Source organism: Polyodon spathula, chromosome 9 (genome assembly GCF_017654505.1).
Source record: "Polyodon spathula isolate WHYD16114869_AA chromosome 9, ASM1765450v1, whole genome shotgun sequence".
NCBI lineage: Eukaryota > Metazoa > Chordata > Actinopteri > Acipenseriformes > Polyodontidae > Polyodon > Polyodon spathula.
The window spans coordinates 18,921,008-18,938,390 of record NC_054542.1 but is presented as its reverse complement, the minus strand read 5'-3'; the positions used below and the strand labels follow the sequence as shown (position 1 = coordinate 18,938,390).

The following is a 17,383-nucleotide window of genomic DNA, read 5'->3' as shown; positions in this document are numbered from 1 at the left end:
AACACGTGTGCATCACAGATCAATGCATCTTGCCAAATTCCATCATTACACAATGAAGAAGAGGATCTGTTGGCTCATTGAGAAACTAAACCACTTTTTTATGTTTCTTCTTGTTTTTATTACAGAATACACTGGTGAAGGCATTATGGCCTGCGATATCATGTAAGAATCTCAAGAAAACAAAGGTTTTGGCTAATGCATTCTTTGGTATTAAGCAAAGTTGCAACATGGGTTACACATAACAGCATATAACACAACTAACATGCATGTAAACACGTGACCACATTTACAAATAATGACATTTCTGGGTTCAGTGTTTCCATACATTAACGGACAATAATAAAATCAACTCTGATGTTCGGTTTATTATTCCTTTAAAATTTTACAGTGCACTGTCCAGTTGACTGCTGGAATATGGGGTGGTATAATATTCCATTCACTTGTACTAAACAGTTTGTTTCTTTACGTTACCTCCAGTTTAACAAAGTGGCAGCTGGAGAAAAATTGTTGGCTGTGATGGCTCCGTACGCCACTCTCTATCCTAGGTCCCCTTGGGACTAAGGAGGAGTATGGGCTTCACACTCGGAAAGGGAGCCTTTGGTTTTGTTCAGTATTTGTTCAGGTTTTCTCCCTGGTCCTAAGAATCCCCTCGAGATGCCTGTTAGATTCTCCTTGTCAGGCTGCTTTGCATTCCTGAGTCACACGGAGGGGTACTCGGGTGGTTCTCTGAGACATTCTTGCAGTGAGCATCTCTGTAGTTAATCATTCCAAGCACTTGTGATCCAGGAGATCCCAGACTGGTCGCTTTGGCCAAGACCTATCTGTTTCTGCAGCATTCCAGCACCCTCACACCAAAATGGGGGTTGTGCAGCTTGGTCTCCAGAAAAAATGCCTCCCCCTCAATTGAAACAGTCTTGGATAATGGAAAGCATGCTCTTCAGCAGTTCCTGGTAGAAGACTGGCAGCTTGGAGCATCAGCATCGATCTCAGAACTGCTAAAGACCCGCTGGTAGTAGCCCAAGTGGTGCATCTGGTGTAACAGGAGGGAGGCTAGTACACACTCACTGTAGGTGGAAGATCTGTACCAGGCCTTGCCCTCCCTCATTCAGGGGGAGGCACAGAACACCGACAGAGACGCAGTGTTTTTGGGCCCAGAAGAAGTCTGTCATCTTCCTCTGGACCCTGGTGACAAACTCAGAGACATTGGCACGATAAGCTGGTTGGAATGCAGTTTCAGGACAGTCTTGCAGCAACTTCATGTGTTGATTAGTTTGACCAATAGGCTGATGAAGGAGCTGTAAATGTATGCCAAAGAGGATATTTGTAAATAAATATGCTTGTTTTCATTCAATATTATAGTTGAAATGAAGAATATGATATTAAAGTTTATGTTTCAGGCCATTGTTGGCTCCAATTGCTGTATTAATATATAATTTAAAAGATAATTTAATACTTTATAGAATTCCGGGATTTAGCCTTTTGAATCCCAAGAGTGCTTTGAAAGATTCTTACAGTTCCCAATTTCCCTTTGTTTAAAAATCTTCACAGGGTAGAAATCTATGACGACTATGTCAAACCAGGCTTACTATTACACCATAGGCACTCATTTTCTCCTGCTGGGGAATAAAAATATATAGATGTTGGTGGTACGTACAGTATGTCACACCACCTATTTCTCCATATATCGGGAAAATTACTTATCCAATAATATCAGATTCTTGGGTTGGAGGGGATAACCTCAGTTATTTAGCACCTGCACACAACAAAATGGGTAAATTGAAATGAGTCCAGTTATTTTTTATATGTTTTACCATGCATTAAAACAATATATTACATCTGTTATTGAGGCACTGTGTCACTGACAGTATTGCAACATGCAGCCAATCACTGAAGGCGCGTTAATGAGTCACTGACAACGTAAACGTGGTGATATCTATCTGCAGGGCTTTCAAAAAAGAGGAGCATTAAACTTTTTACACGCTTTGATAAGCTTGATAACTTATATAGAAGTAACCTTGACTTTACCAATAAACATATGACGGATCTGAAGATTAATGATAAGTAATACTCAGGTAACCATTACCATTATATTTTTATGCTACAACATTTTTTTTAACGAAGGAGCTGCCCTATCAATTGTAATCCCTGAACAGAATTATTTCTTTGCAGTGTCTTACAGAAACAAGAATTATCATTTAAGCCATATTTGATGCCGTGCTACAGTTTTTCTTTCAGATACCGTTCTGAATAGTAGAACGCTTCAAAAACCTGTATTTTTAAGTGTGAATTATATTTTATTACTATATTGTATTATAAATCTAGAATAATAGACGTAACCATGTATCAAAAGTAGATAATATGCCCAAAAGCAGTAAATATTTGCATTGACACGTGAATGATGTCGTATTAAGCAATAATGGTACTAATTCACAAAGCACTAACTTTGTTTTTAAGTTCGTGAAACTATCCTGTGTGGCTAAAATATAGGTGACGTGTTATATGTAGTGCAGATTTACATTCAAATAAACAGCATTGATTTCTCTGTCAGTTTCTCAACTCAAATTGAAGTTTGAAAACTTCTGCAATTCTGTAGGCCATTTTCTTAAAAAAAAAAAAAAAAAAAAAAAAAAACATAATGCAATATTGTTATTTGTTTAACTGCTTCAAATAATGTAAACACAAAAATACGTATTTTTACAAAGAAAAAAATGTCATGCTATTTGGGATGATGCATTTCAATTAAACTGTACACTGTAAAATGAAATGTTTAAGAATTAAGCATACATTTTATGAGACAGATTCTAAACGCGTTTAGGGTTTATTTAAGTTGTTTAGGACAAAAACACGTGTTACAAAAACAAACATTTTAATGTAAAGTAGAAAAATACTATAATCTGTTGAAAACGATTTACATTTAGTTCTTCAGCAATAGATTTATAGTGAATATAATTATTGGTCTTTAACTGAGCAGGTATTTCTTTTGTATTCATGAGCTATTAGACCTCATAAATCTGATTTGTTGATGTTTGACATAATTCAAAATGTATTTTTAATACATGTTACATTTCTTTCTACAGTTAACTTTGTTTTGTTCATTAATTATATATCAACATTTAAATATAAACGTTGCACACAAATCATAAATATATGCTGGTAATAAGAACTACATGTGTGTATTAATTAAATTTACACTAATGTGTTTGAGCCACGAGACGAACTACAGGCATGCTAAATGTATCCTCTTCTGTAATCTAGAGTTCGTTTTATTTAAGATAGCGGTGAATTCATGCTAACTGGCGGCTTTGTTAAAACATGAAATGTAGCGCATTATCTTGTTGATACATCTGCTAGGCAGTATTTCTTGTCAGGTAAGTTGAGCTTTTTAAAAGGCTGACCCTAGATATGTCCTGCTGCTAAAAGTTACACATGCATGCTTTAATAGAAAGTCGGATTGTATTTCAGGATTTGATGGTGAGGCATATCTGGCAGCTAACTGTTGTAGGGTAAGCTAAATAACGATTCTTGTAACCCGTCTTCCCCGTCCGTCCACTTTGGCTGGGTAGACTGTTATATACAGTGGAAAGATCGAATTGGCTACTGTTGTTCTGTTTCTAAATTATCTTAACTTTTGTTTTGCCATTATCCTTATTTTCTTTAATCCAAAAGTCATAGAGACTCTTTTAAGATGACTGCAGTGTAAGACTCCCTTGTTCCTCAAGTACCAGGAGTATTTTGTTGACTCATCGATTTCGTCAACTCCTTGGCCCCTCCCTCCACTGGCGTCAAACAGGTTTACCCTAAAGTCTTAAGCAGGTGTCCAGGGAGCAAGTAAACCATGAGTTACACAAACTAGAGTGAAGTTGGAAATCCTTCGCAACAAAGTATAAACCGTTCATTCTCCGCGTTAACCAGTAAAAGAAAAAAAAAAAAAAGCTTTTGTCCACTGAAATCAGCGCATACAACAAATACCTATTGGATTGAGTGAATGGAAACTTTAATGGAAGTCTGAAAGATAAATACAAGGTAAGGCATGGAATGGCCAATTTGGAGTATTTCGGTAACTGACTTCACCACAGCAAACAAACTGGCAGTTTAATAAAAATGACAACCAAATGTCAAAATACTACTGTTGAAGACAGATACGAATTATTTGAAAATCATGAATATGCTGCCAAAAAAAAAAGAATTTGAGTGATATACATTTACTACAAGCGTACTGTAATCAAATATCAGTACAGGAACTCGACTGTCAGTGAGGCGTCAAAACGGAGAAGAATCTGAGCCGCACACATTCTACAGTATACTGGGAAGCATAGACAGGTATTTAAAGCGACACAAATATGTTAAATTTACTGCGGAAACCAAACAGACTTCACAAAAACAAAAGAAAGTTTAATGGCAAAACAAAACTATTTAAAAAAAATCAAAGCAAGGGAAGTCTTCATGTGTGTGCTAGGTTTTCAAGCTATTGTCAACAGCTACAAAGTACAATATACCATAGTGTGTAATAAAAAGCCTGTAATCATATCGGGCTTCGGTGGCATGGATAAATTATATTATTACTACTGCTATTTGCAGTACATCTGACAGGGGATGTAATGTGGCTATGTAGGCTACACTGATGTGTAGGCATTGTGTATAATCCATACCGCCCCTGTCTGTTCCGATACAAAACCTTATGGGCTTTTTAACACCCTTGTTTCCACTTTAAAATACATTAAAATCGCTATTAATCCATAACATGATGTAGTTCAATCATAGGATCGACAATATAATAACACGACACACATAGGCATAGCTTGCAGTCTTTTTTATACATATTTCTTTAAACAAAACAAAAAAAATTGAAAGAAAAAAAGTTTTATTTAAAAAAGTTGATTAAATATAATTGTTTCTTTATTTTGTGAAATTATATGATTTGAAAAGACAGGAGGGTGTCAATGCTTTTGGGCACCATTGTGTGTGTGTGTGTGTGTGTGTGTGTGTGTGTGTGTGTGTGTGTTATATTTGTGTCTGTGAAGTAAGATTAAAGTTTAATTGTCTAGCATAACAATCCATTACCCCTTTCATCAATAAAAACAATCTAGAATGTATTTTCTTATGAGACAGATATTGCATTGAAGGAAGTAGTAGTTAGTATTTTTAAACATTAAACATTAAACATTTAACATAAAACTGTCCAATTTGTATCTGCTAGTTTCTGATCTAAAAACTATTTGTTAAACGACCGATGGAACAGTGCCTTGTAAACTTTGGAAACTGCTTGTGTGTTTCAACAGAGTGTTATTAACAAAGGCAGTGAGCTCGTTCAAAAATAGTTTTCAACAAGATACACGTGTAGTAGCAGGTTACTCCACGAACACTACTGATCATCATTTTTTCCTAATCTTTTTTTTTTTTACAATAATAATTATCGATAACAAAGTCAGCTTAATGACACAAACCTCTGTTTCAACCTATTATTGGTGTTTATAAATAAGTAGAAACATGTAATTGTGGCTGGCTGCCAGTGGCACACAAGAATATAAAACTACAGAGTACCATGGTAAAACAGAGTCAGTCAGGGATAGAAATCTTTAACTTTATTTATCAAGATAAAACGTAGAAGGCCTACTGTATTCTGGCGCCACCTAGTGTTTAAAAAATATACTCCTCCAAATATGTTGTAAAATAAATCAGTGCTGGAAAGTACTGCCAATTGTATAACAGAGAGTCATTGCAGCTTTAACTCGTAACTCGTAACTTCACAAATTAGCTCAGTAAGAGTTGAAAAAAAGGTCCTAAATGTAGGTGTCTAAGCCTAGAAAAAGCTTAGACGGCAATGATTGGAGTCTTATCTAGAAATCATGTTTGTACTGTAGATTATAAAAGTGTTTAAATTACAGTGAATGTATTAGTATTTATTTCTTAGCAGACACCCTTACCCAGGGCGACTTACAGTTGTATTGTGAACATACCACCATTGTTTAAGATGTTAAAACATATTAAAGCAGGTCTATATCTCATCTGGTAACATATAGGCATGCAGTGCAGTCCAGTGTATTATTTTGTTCAGTTTGTGTGGCATTTCTCATGTTTTGTTTTATTTGTCAGAATACTACTTGTGCTATGTATAATAACACTGCTGCTTGTGGCTTCATATTCCACCTCAGGGTCAGGGTCAGTGATCGCTGTTGAGCACACTCATTACATGATCATTTTCAGGAATCCACAAGCCCACACTCCTAGAACACAATTGTAATTGTATAATGATGCTGTGATTGTTTAGATTATTTTGTTAGATTGAAACTTTTTTTAGGACCTTTCAAAAGATGCTCGATCTATGAAAAACAAATACATGTGCTTAGCATTACATTCTACGATGATTCTATGAACACTTATATTGTTTAATAAAATTACAGGATTTGAAAGGGGGTTTAGGACTTTAGAAAGATACTTTTTCGTCTACTGAAAAAATGAATTTACACGAATCTTATAATGTACATTCACTAAGAGAATATATATTATAATATATATGATATATATATATATATATACTCCTATATAATATATATATATGATATCCATATAATATATCAAAACAAATCATTTTTTATCATGGTTCTCAAGAATAATAACTTCCTTTAGAACCCCGTTGTTCAGTAATGAACTCCCCAAATAATTTGCTTCTCAGTTGAAGAGATAAAGCCCCAAACTTCAATCACCATGTATCAGTATAGCTAATTTATGAATCAATTATCTTATAAATACTTTATGCTATGGAATTATAGTAACAGCCTACAAAAAACTATAGATAACAAGCTTAGAAATAGAAACATAAAATGAAGCTCTGAAATACTAGGACAAAGACTAACAGTGGTTTTAAATTTTTTGTTTTAAAACATGGTTGCTGGACAAACATTGTATGAAGGTTAAATAGTTGTAATTGTAATAGTAGTATGTTTATTGATCTCTGTTTATTTTCATATTTCCAGTTTTCAGTAACTAAAGAAGATGAACTGGGGCCAGCTGTATTCTCTGTTAGGAGGCGTGAACAAGCACTCCACCAGCATTGGGAAGGTCTGGCTGTCTGTCCTCTTCATTTTCCGCATTATGATCCTCATCGTGGCAGTCGAGAGCGTCTGGGGAGACGAGCAATCGGACTTCACCTGCAACACCCTGCAGCCCGGCTGCAAGAATGTCTGCTATGACCACTACTTCCCCATCTCCCACATCAGGCTCTGGAGCCTGCAGCTCATTTTTGTTTCCACTCCTGCTCTCCTGGTAGCCATGCACGTGGCTCACAGCATAAAAGAGGAAAAGAAGACTCTCATTAGAACCATGGGTGACAAAGCAGATGTGGACATAGAAATGCTTAAGAAGAGGAAGTTCCATATTGTGGGGCCGCTGTGGTGGACCTACACTGTTAGTCTGTTTTTCAGGTTGCTGTTTGAAGCTGCCTTCATGTACGTTTTTTATTATCTTTACAATGGCTTCCATATGCCACGCCTGGTGAAATGTGACGCCTGGCCCTGCCCAAACACAGTTGATTGTTTCATTTCTCGACCCACCGAGAAGACCGTGTTCACCATTTTCATGATTGTTGTCTCGTCCCTGTGCATGGTACTCAATGTGGCTGAATTGTCGTACCTGATCGTTAAGGCTTTGCTGGGGTGTTGCAGGAAACAAAGATATCACTCTAGTCACGTTTCCAAAAGTAAGGAATGCCACCAAAATAAAAGGAATGAAATCCTGCTATTGGAGCAAGGATCCAGCAAGGCTAGTGCTCCAGAGAAATAGGCCTAACACCATAATGGACATTTACAGTATTTCAGTTCAACGTCCATTGCTGCCAGATTCTAGGGTAACCGGAGGCTCTCATGTTTTGTTTTGTTGTTTAGAAAATAGTTCCAGGGGAATATCAATTCTAAGAAATGAACTTTAACATGTATCCGGGTTACGTCTTCAGTGCTGCCCTCTTTACCTTATGGTAGTTACAGCAAGGAAATATTAGCATAGAGAATAGGTCTGTTCGTTATTCATTATTCATTCATAATCAGCAACAATTGTTTTATTAATTTCCAATTAATAAATTCAATTAATTCAGTTTCCACGGAGAGTAATATAATGCTGTTAATGCATTACAAATAAGAATAGACAACTGCAAGAAAAGTCCAGTCTCCCAGACAACCTTTAATGAATGAAGATTGTAGTTCCTGATATGTTTGTTAATTATGACTGATACTGAGAGTCTGCAGCAAAATGTAATGAGATGTTTGTTAAGAAAGTTGAACAAATCTGAATATTATGGCTGAGAATGTTATGGCATTTCCCTTTTAACGTTCATTTTATTTTCCTTTTATTTCTTATATGATTTTTACATAGCGCACAGTGCCCTCCAGTGGCCATATATTGTACTGTGGCACCGATCTAAATATAGATTCAGTATAAATCCATCTAAATATAGATCCAGTATAAATTTATTGCACACCCTTAATATTTGTAGCAACTCAGTCGTCAAACCATTGTGACCATACTGTGTTTAAAATGAAGTTGTCAGACATTATTACATGAACAATGTAACTGGAATTATAATTTTTTTAAAATTTGACGTGTGCATTAGAAACTAATTCTGTCGGTTTAGACTGCTAGTTGCCTTTGATTTCAGTGCCATGCTGCATTATCAAACTTCCAAGCTACCACAGCAAACAAACAAAACTGTCCATGGTAATAAGGGCTTCAGGGTGACCTACCGCTGTTTCATTTTAAGCAGGATGAAAAGAAAAGAGATTTCACAACAATTATGTTCCTTGCACTTTAAAGACATGTAAAAATTATGCTTAAAGACACTGGATACAGATTCACTTTTTTATTGTACAATGACCAAATAAGGTAAAAGACAAAGTGGATGAATTTGAGCAAAATGTTTTTTAGGGAGGGGGTGGGTAACTAGGTGGCCCAGCAGCTGATTTACTAGACCTTTCATCCATTTCACTTCAGGCTTGGGTTTGAATCCAGCTTCAGTTATGAGTGAAATTCTCAAACTTGCCCCCAGCAGACATTCTTCTACTGTATAATATAAAACCACCAACAAAGTACACTTGTCAGGCTTTGCTTGCAAAAGACACAGGGCTGCTGATTAGGAGTGATACTGTATGCATCAAAGAATGCACCTTTGTTGCTTGCTGTATTTCCGTAAACATGACTGTAGTGATTTAGGGTTAGTGTTAGGTGTTAGTGTTACACAGAGGTGTAAAAAAAGGCCATAGTTGGATAGATGAAAAATATACTGTATGAATCAATAATTTTATAATATGCATCCTTTTTCTCCCTAAAAAAGAAGTGGGATCTGATGTGTTTAATAAATGGAAAAATCATCTTAGGGGAGCATAACTGTCCTGTAACACCATCTGAAATCAAACCCATTACTGTGTTCATTGTAACACTTGTCTTTGCAGTGCACTGGTTAATGTAATTGACATTTACATTAAGTATCTATACTTACTGTCAGAAGGGTCTCTTACTAAATGGTTTACAGGTGTTTGCTAAAGAAACATATCCTGCTTGTCTACGAACTATAGAGAATTGACAGTAGCGCATCTTGGGATGGGGCAGAGATGGCATTCTGTTTTACCAGAGGCAGACTGTAAGGGGAGGTGTCTTCCATTCTTATTCCCTTTTCTGGGTGCTGTGTGACAGCTTTACTCTTTCAAATTCATATACCTGTGACCTACTTCATCTGTGTAATACCATGGGCTCTATTCACACCACTATAGGACTGTTTTTAGATGAGTGATTAAAAACATTCGCTTGGCAAACCAGTTCTTTGAAAACTAAGAAACAAATTCTGACCATCTCTAAAACAGTAGAAAAGGATTTTGTGAATTTCAAACTTGAATGAATTAATATGGGCTTTATTAACAATACATTTTTTAAAACACTTCCTCTGAGCACGAGTCACAAGAATAAGGTCAGTTTTTTTGTTTCGTTTTTTTTTAAATTAACTTAATCAAGTTTGTAGTTGAACTGCTTTAGAGAGGGTGTAATTGTTTTATTAATTTTCCAACACACTGTTCATATTTGAATGCACTATGAGAATGTTTGTAAGTGCTCTTCAAACAACATTCCTTAAAAAACAATGTTAAAACATCTTGTGAATAGGGTCCCCAATTTCTTCAAAAAATTGTTATGGTAGAAAAACTTAAGAATTGTACAAACTATTTACTTTGTAATGACATAGTTATTACTAGTAGAAGTATATTACAGTAATTGTTGTTTAAAATGAAGAAAATCTGATTTTTTAACGATAATATACTTTTTGAAAATAAAATATATATATATATATATATATATATATATATATATATATATATATTATATATATATATCATATATATACATAGTATCCTTATTATTATAATAATTAATCAAATACTACTTATGATAACATTATCTTAGTGTTCGAATCACACGAAGTTGTAATGTGTAAGCTTAAAATATGCACACATTCCAAACAAATACGTTTCTGTTTGTTTATGAATGTTTACTGACGACAGTTTAATAAAAAAATGTAATAATATATATATATAATAAATATATATATATATATATATATATATATATAACAATTGTATTGTGTGTTTTAACTGTGTTATGTTTCGTTTTTTAATCATTGACAAAATGCTATAAGGAAGTTGGCCTAGAGTTATTCTTTTGTGTTCATCGTGTAAAACATAAACCTACCAGAGGGTGGCACACTGTTCCAATATTTATTCCCCAAGGCATTTCGTGATAATTAACACTGAAGCCTTAAAAAACTTGTTCCAGAAAGTGTACAATCAGTTTGCTTTAAGGCTAAATTTTTATTTTGTTTTTCTATAGAGTGGTATCACAAAGTGCAACACCATTTCAGCTTGTTATAATAAGCCATACTGCTATCCAGGGCCAAAATACCATTAATGGTTCAGCTTAAGCAAGACATAACATGACTTATTATCAAAAGGTGCTATACAGTAATGGAGGATTTAACTTCAAAGTTCTTCAAAAGTACTGTATTTAGACAAAAACTAGGCTTTGTGTCTTAGAAAACGAGTAAGCCATTTCTTTGCCAGTATTATAATAGCGTCGATTGAGTAAGTGCAGATTTCAGTGATGAGTTTCAGAAGTGACAGGGGCGTGGCCTTGCTCTGTGCAGTTTGATGACTTGATAGATTCAGCCATGCACGGTCACACAATGTGACAGCCGCGATGGCTGGGAATGAGAAGCAGAGCTTTGTGGAATCCCAGCTCCAAGTTAAATTCGCTTCTAAAAACTAGCTTTTTGCGCAAGACTGGTCTCAAATCCATTGTCTGAAGAAGATTGTGCTTCAATAAGTTGGCTGGCTGCTTTCAGAAGAGTTTGGTAAGCTGGCAGAGCTACTATGATTGGGATTGGGGAAGGGGGAGGCTACTATCTATGCGAGTTTGTCTGATATCCAACGCACTCAAAATATGGAATCGATGGCAACCGGATATTGTTTTCTATAGCTAACTGTTTGGCATCCCCAGACTGAGGTACGATTAAAAGTTGGTACATTGCAATAGTTTTATTGGCACCAATAGCTTGAGCAGTATTGTGCATGTAGCTGCTTTTTTAATAGAAGCGATTCTTTCATAACTTTAAACATTCGCCCCAACAGTTGTTTTATAATATATGAATGTAGTTAATACGTCATCATAATCAGCTGTTTAAAGAATACAGGTCAATTAACAGTAAGTTTGCTTCAATAGATTGTTGCAGCATGCATAAAGAGAACTGGCACCTTCCTAATTGTAGGCTGTCAGTCAGTCAGAATCTATCAACACATGATATTTAGTTGTGTTTGGTAACTTATTCACAATATTTAATACTTTACCATTTACTGTTCTTTCCCTGTTTCACTTTATTTTCCAGATTCTGACAGTGTACTTGTGTTATTTCACTTTGTTGTAACTTGAAAGAATACTGTTTAATTAGCTATTGTCTGAAATCTATAACAGAAAAAACGAGTAAGCAGACGACAGCAGGAGCTTGTCTTGTGGTAAGAAAAAATATAAAGTACATGTTCAGTAACCTCAAAGCATTGCTGATGCAACTAAATCAAAGGAATGTCTTTTCAACGGGTATTTCAAGTTAAATATTATTAATTGATCAACTAAAATATTTAGGTCAAAACAAATAATTCTAATAAAGAGTACAACACGATAAAACACAAATGATGGAATAATAATATAACCTACCCGCAAAGGTCTTGTTTATTGTATTTGTATTAAAGATTGTGTTTTACAGGTAAAAGTAATATATATATTATATATATATATATATATTATAATAATCTATGATATAGATATATATATATATATTTATTCAATACTTTTCATTATGAAAAGTAAACTGCAGTGGCTTTTTAATTATTTATTGATGTAACTGATTTGTTCAAAGAGCATCAGTCCATTTGAGGAATAATGTTCCTTATTCAGCACGTTTGGATTTTGAAGACCAATCACATTATGGGTGATGCCATTCAGGACTGATGTACAGATTCACAGTGTAAAATGTACATTCTTACAGTTAAAGTATCGTAGCTCTCAATACTAGTCATTACTGAGCAATTATTATATATATATATATATTTTTTTTTTTTTTTTTTTTTTTTACCGTAGCAGTCTAATTTAGAGGACAAATGAAAACTGCTAGTACAATAAAATATTTGAACAACATGCTGATCGCAGACTTATTAAATGTTACTTGCTACAGGCCTGATTGATTTCAAAGTGAAGCTCAAGTTTACTATATACTTTATTAAAAACAATCAGTGTACAATATGCCACAGTTGCAATTCATACATGTACATAGGAGGACAAATGCTTGTATGCATTAAACAATTTTAAAATAGCTGTCTACTTTATGAAATAAATGTAATATATGCAGTTGTGTTATTTCGTGTTATACAGTGTCTTACTGTATTAAATATATGCATGTAAAGTAACAAGAAATACATGTTATTAGCACTTAAAGCACTTCATCTCTACAGTATGTTGCTCATGTTTGGAGTCATGATATTAAAACAGAAGTAGCCCCAATTAAAATAAATACCCGTTGATTGTCTTGAAAACACATTAAAACACATGGCCAATCGTGAGTTTTGTAGGTTCCTAAAAAAATGTAAAATCTTTCTTTAAAATCTTTTCAGAGATAATAATGTTGTAATGTTGGAGCCCAAAACGCACATGGATAGGCTAGTTGGCCAACAAACATCTAGAAATCCTGCAAGGTGCAGGAAAGTCTTTAAATCTAATCTGAAGTTGATGATTCCTGGAAAAAGATCAAATATGAGAATACAAATAGTTGATGCTCTTCAGCGTGTAGAGTTCAGACGTGTGTATCACTAGTAACTTTATCGAGATCTGACAAATGCGTCCATGCTCCAGTCACTCATAATGCGTATATAGACTGCCTTTATTTCCTCATTTAGCCTGGTTTTGTCACCTGCGAGTAGTTTCCAGTAAGTGACCTCACCTACTAAGCCATATACTTAATACAACTAAAATAAATTTCAGAGCTGCAAGGAATTATTCCCAGAATTATGAGTCAAGTTCTGTACATATACATAGATGTATTACATGAGTGGGTGCGGTGCAGTGACTGTGAACCGTATAGATATACAATACCAAGGTTTGGTATTACTACCGCAATATAAACACATTATAACAACTGATTCAATATGACTGTTATTGAAGTATTCATTTCTATTTGCAGGTCAGATATTTATTTTGAGTCCTAGTCGATGGATTTATTACCCACAATACAAGAACATTTCAGTAAGTTTAACTTTTGTGACTTTTTTTTTTTTTAATTCCCCGTTTGTGAACAACTGTTTAGGTAAAGTATCCAATACCTTTTTTCAAAAGGTAATAAAGCATATTCAGCCCTACACAATAATAAACAAACAGCTATGATACCCTATTCATTCCTAAACAGTATTTTTATTGCACTGTTTTTATTCCTTTACAATTCTGTAATCTTTGGATTGGAGCAAAAGCTTAGTAGATCTATCAAACTTCCAGATGTTAGATTAAATGTATATCCCTATTAAAATGTACGCTAAAGAGAATTCATTTTCTTAAAGTATTGGTTTAGGATTTTTTTTAAATGTGGCAATATATATAACCTGTGTGTGTATTATGGTCTGTGCTTTTTGGCTTCTATTTAATCTAAAAATTGTATTTATTAGCTTATTAAAACTGTAAATTACTACTTCATATGTTATAGTATACATATTCATAATTTGATCATTTTGATTAATTTATATATAGCATGTTTATTAAAATGTTACATAAAATGCTACGGCCTATACTGCAATGTAGCTTGAAAAATGTTTGTCATTAACACACTTCAGTCTATGTATTATTTTAAAGCAATCGAGTATATAAAACCTTACTTGTATTTCTGTCTTTTATATTAGGTGTGCTTTTTTTGTTTTATTTCTTTTGTTTTTACTTTTTTTGGCTTCCCCAGCCTACGTCCCTTTTTTCTTGATTTTCGTTTTTTGTTATACAAATATTCCCCCCCATCCCCACCCCCCCAAAAAGAAAAAAAAAACAAAAAAAACATTTTTGCAAAACTATCTAACAAAAAATGAACACATGTCCTAGTCCACTAAGAAATGTTTGTTTGTTTCGGGTGCCTGATAAATTTGACTAAATTAGGTTTTTAAAACAAAAAGGTTAACAAGTGGAACTCAGCAGCTTAGTGACCAGAAAAGCAGCTGTGAGCTTGCATGTGCTGAGTACTCATTTTGTCTGTGTTCAGCTGTTTAGGTGGTCTGATTGATTCAATACTGAGAAGCAGCTCTATTGTCATACAGAGAGCCTGGCTGGGGACATGTTGAGGGCACACAGCTACAATGTCCACTGCACTGTAGCCCTGCATCCACAGGCCTCGTTCTGTACATTTGTTTACAAGTTAGGTAAATAAACAGCATGTGTATAGAAGCTTGTTTGTATTCTTTTTACTAAACATTTTTTATGTTGTGTTTTTTTTTTTTATTTCTTCTCAATAGTTATTTTAGACTGTACTTTCTCCTTAGGCTAGAAACTCTTAAACAATGGGTGACTGGAGCTTCTTGGGGAGACTTTTGGAAAATGCACAAGAACACTCCACGGTGATAGGGAAGGTCTGGCTGACAGTGCTCTTTATCTTCAGGATCTTAGTGCTGGGAGCAGCCGCCGAAGAAGTCTGGGGAGACGAACAGTCTGATTTCACATGCAATACCCAGCAGCCTGGTTGTGAAAACGTCTGCTATGACAAGGCCTTCCCAATCTCCCACATCCGCTTCTGGGTGCTTCAGATCATCTTTGTGTCGACGCCCACCCTCATCTACCTGGGGCACGTCCTGCACATCGTGCGGATGGAGGAGAAGAGGAAAGAGAAGGAGGAGGAGCTGCGGAAGTCTAGCAGACTTCAAGAGGAGAAAGAGCTCTTCAAAAATGGCAGTGGTGGGAAAAAAGAGAAACCACCTATCAGAGATGAGCATGGTAAAATCCGAATCAGGGGCACCCTCCTGCGCACCTACATTTTCAACATCATTTTCAAGACCTTGTTTGAAGTTGGATTTATTGTAGGTCAGTATTTTCTTTATGGTTTTCAACTGAAGCCCCTATACAGGTGTGACAGGTGGCCATGCCCCAACACAGTGGACTGCTTTATCTCTCGTCCCACAGAAAAGACCATTTTCATCATATTTATGCTTGTGGTGGCTTGCGTGTCTCTTTTGCTGAATTTGTTAGAGATTTATCACCTAGGATGGAAGAAGCTCAAACAGGGACTGATCAAGGAGTACTCCTCAAGTCACGTACTGCCGTGCAACAAAACAGAGCCTGAACCCATGACCCCCACCCCTAGAACTGCCCCACCCAGTCTTAGCTACCCACCTTATTACACAGACACCACTGCAGAGAGTCCCCACGCTTACCCCGCTGCTCCCCCGGCAGAGTTCAAGATGTCACCTCTTACTGAGGATCAGCACCCATCCCCTCCCTTCTACATCAACAGCAACCATAGGCTGGCCACTGAGCAGAACTGGGCAAACCTCGCCACAGAGCAGCAGTCTCGTGAGAGGAAACCTGCCTCCTCTTCTGCCTCCACCACTAGCAGCGTCCGCAATGAGCGCAGCAGCAAGGATGCACTGGCCAGCAGCAGGAGCTTGAGAGCTGGGAAAAGTGAGCAGCAAGAGGGGCATGTGACCACTACAGTAGAAATGCATGAGCCCCCTGTTGTGACTGACACGCGACGATTGAGCAGGGCGAGTAAGTCTAGCAGCAGTAGAGCAAGATCGGATGACCTAGCGGTCTAGCTGTTTAAATAGGGTTATAAAAATAAAAATAAAACCGTGTAAGGCAGGGCACTGGAACTGGGATGCTCATGATAAAATATACTGTTATGCAATCTGTGAGTTGTAGTATTATGTCCAGCAGGTTGCTCTAGACTTTTCCAAAGGCAGTGAAAAAGCAGGATTAACTATGATTGTACAATTACCTAGTACGGGTCAACAGAAGCTTCAGGTAAATGGCATTATAATGTAAATCCGCAAATGCACATATGTTTACATTAAACTTTGTTTGCTGACTGAAGTTCCTGATCTACAGTACTTGAGAACAATATATACAAGCCAGTATAAATAAGTAACCGAGCTGACGTTAAAATTGAAAAAGATGTATATTTGTAAATAACATATACAGTACTATAATAAAAGTACATAATGCAAAATAAAGTTTACTAAATAATTTTTTTTTGTGAATGTTTAGATCTTTCTAATGCAATTTAAAATTGTTCCTCAGGTAAGAAAGCAGGTTTTGAGATGCAAATGTAAATCAAATTGGTTGGCATTTTAAAACAACACTTCTATAACTGCCTTTCTGTCAGTACAAAAAGGGTTTTGTCCGAAGTCTTGTTACAAAATAAATGAATAAACAAAATAAAAGAATTCATAATCTTGTCTGTTATTGTACATGCAGAAAAATATTTGTTAATCAATTTATAGCCCCCAATTATTAATTCAAATATTTGAATAGCATTGAATTGACTAATTAGCCTGTTTTTTTTATTTTAATTTTATTTTTGGAAATCCAAGAGTTGCAGTATAGTTTAAGAAAACAAATTCTAACAATAAACTTGGTCTTACCTCAGTCATTTTAGAAGAAACAATTTTTGCTAATAAAACCTAGTAAATAACTAATAGGACAAAAAAGTTTGTTATCAAATTAGGCTAATCATGTCACCAGCAGTTAGGACTGTTGTTTTTCTTTGTAAAATCTATTAGATATTTTAAATTTCTGCAAATATTTACACACGCTTAGTGCTAAATAAACCAGTACAGTACACACA

At 35.4% G+C, this 17,383-nt stretch overlaps 2 protein-coding genes across 3 annotated transcripts; both read left to right on the top strand.

The window, feature by feature from the left end:
• Positions 1-3,803: 3,803 nt before the first annotated feature.
• Positions 3,804-10,212, top strand: LOC121320466 (gap junction beta-2 protein-like). Its single transcript, XM_041258806.1, has 2 exons — positions 3,804-4,023; positions 6,975-10,212. The coding sequence occupies exon 2, from the start codon at positions 6,994-6,996 to the stop codon at positions 7,777-7,779; it is 786 nt and encodes a 261-aa protein (XP_041114740.1). The 5' UTR covers positions 3,804-4,023; positions 6,975-6,993; the 3' UTR covers positions 7,780-10,212.
• A 1,016-nt stretch (positions 10,213-11,228) lies between these two features.
• On the top strand, positions 11,229-17,062 carry gja3 (gap junction protein, alpha 3). Of its 2 annotated transcripts, none has more exons than XM_041258868.1 (3): positions 11,229-11,380; positions 13,757-13,818; positions 15,087-17,062. In XM_041258868.1, the coding sequence occupies exon 3, from the start codon at positions 15,105-15,107 to the stop codon at positions 16,350-16,352; it is 1,248 nt and encodes a 415-aa protein (XP_041114802.1). In that variant the 5' UTR covers positions 11,229-11,380; positions 13,757-13,818; positions 15,087-15,104; the 3' UTR covers positions 16,353-17,062. The 2 variants fall into 2 exon arrangements, with proteins under 2 accessions (XP_041114802.1, XP_041114803.1); XM_041258869.1 differs by having other exon boundaries at positions 11,229-11,532.
• Positions 17,063-17,383: the final 321 nt, after the last annotated feature.

What these genes read in the sequence shown, in the direction of transcription:
- gja3 (XM_041258868.1), top strand. Translation starts at nt 15,105, where the DNA reads ATGGGTGACTGGAGCTTCTTGGGGAGACTTTTGGAAAATGCACAAGAA.
- LOC121320466 (XM_041258806.1), top strand. Translation starts at nt 6,994, where the DNA reads ATGAACTGGGGCCAGCTGTATTCTCTGTTAGGAGGCGTGAACAAGCAC.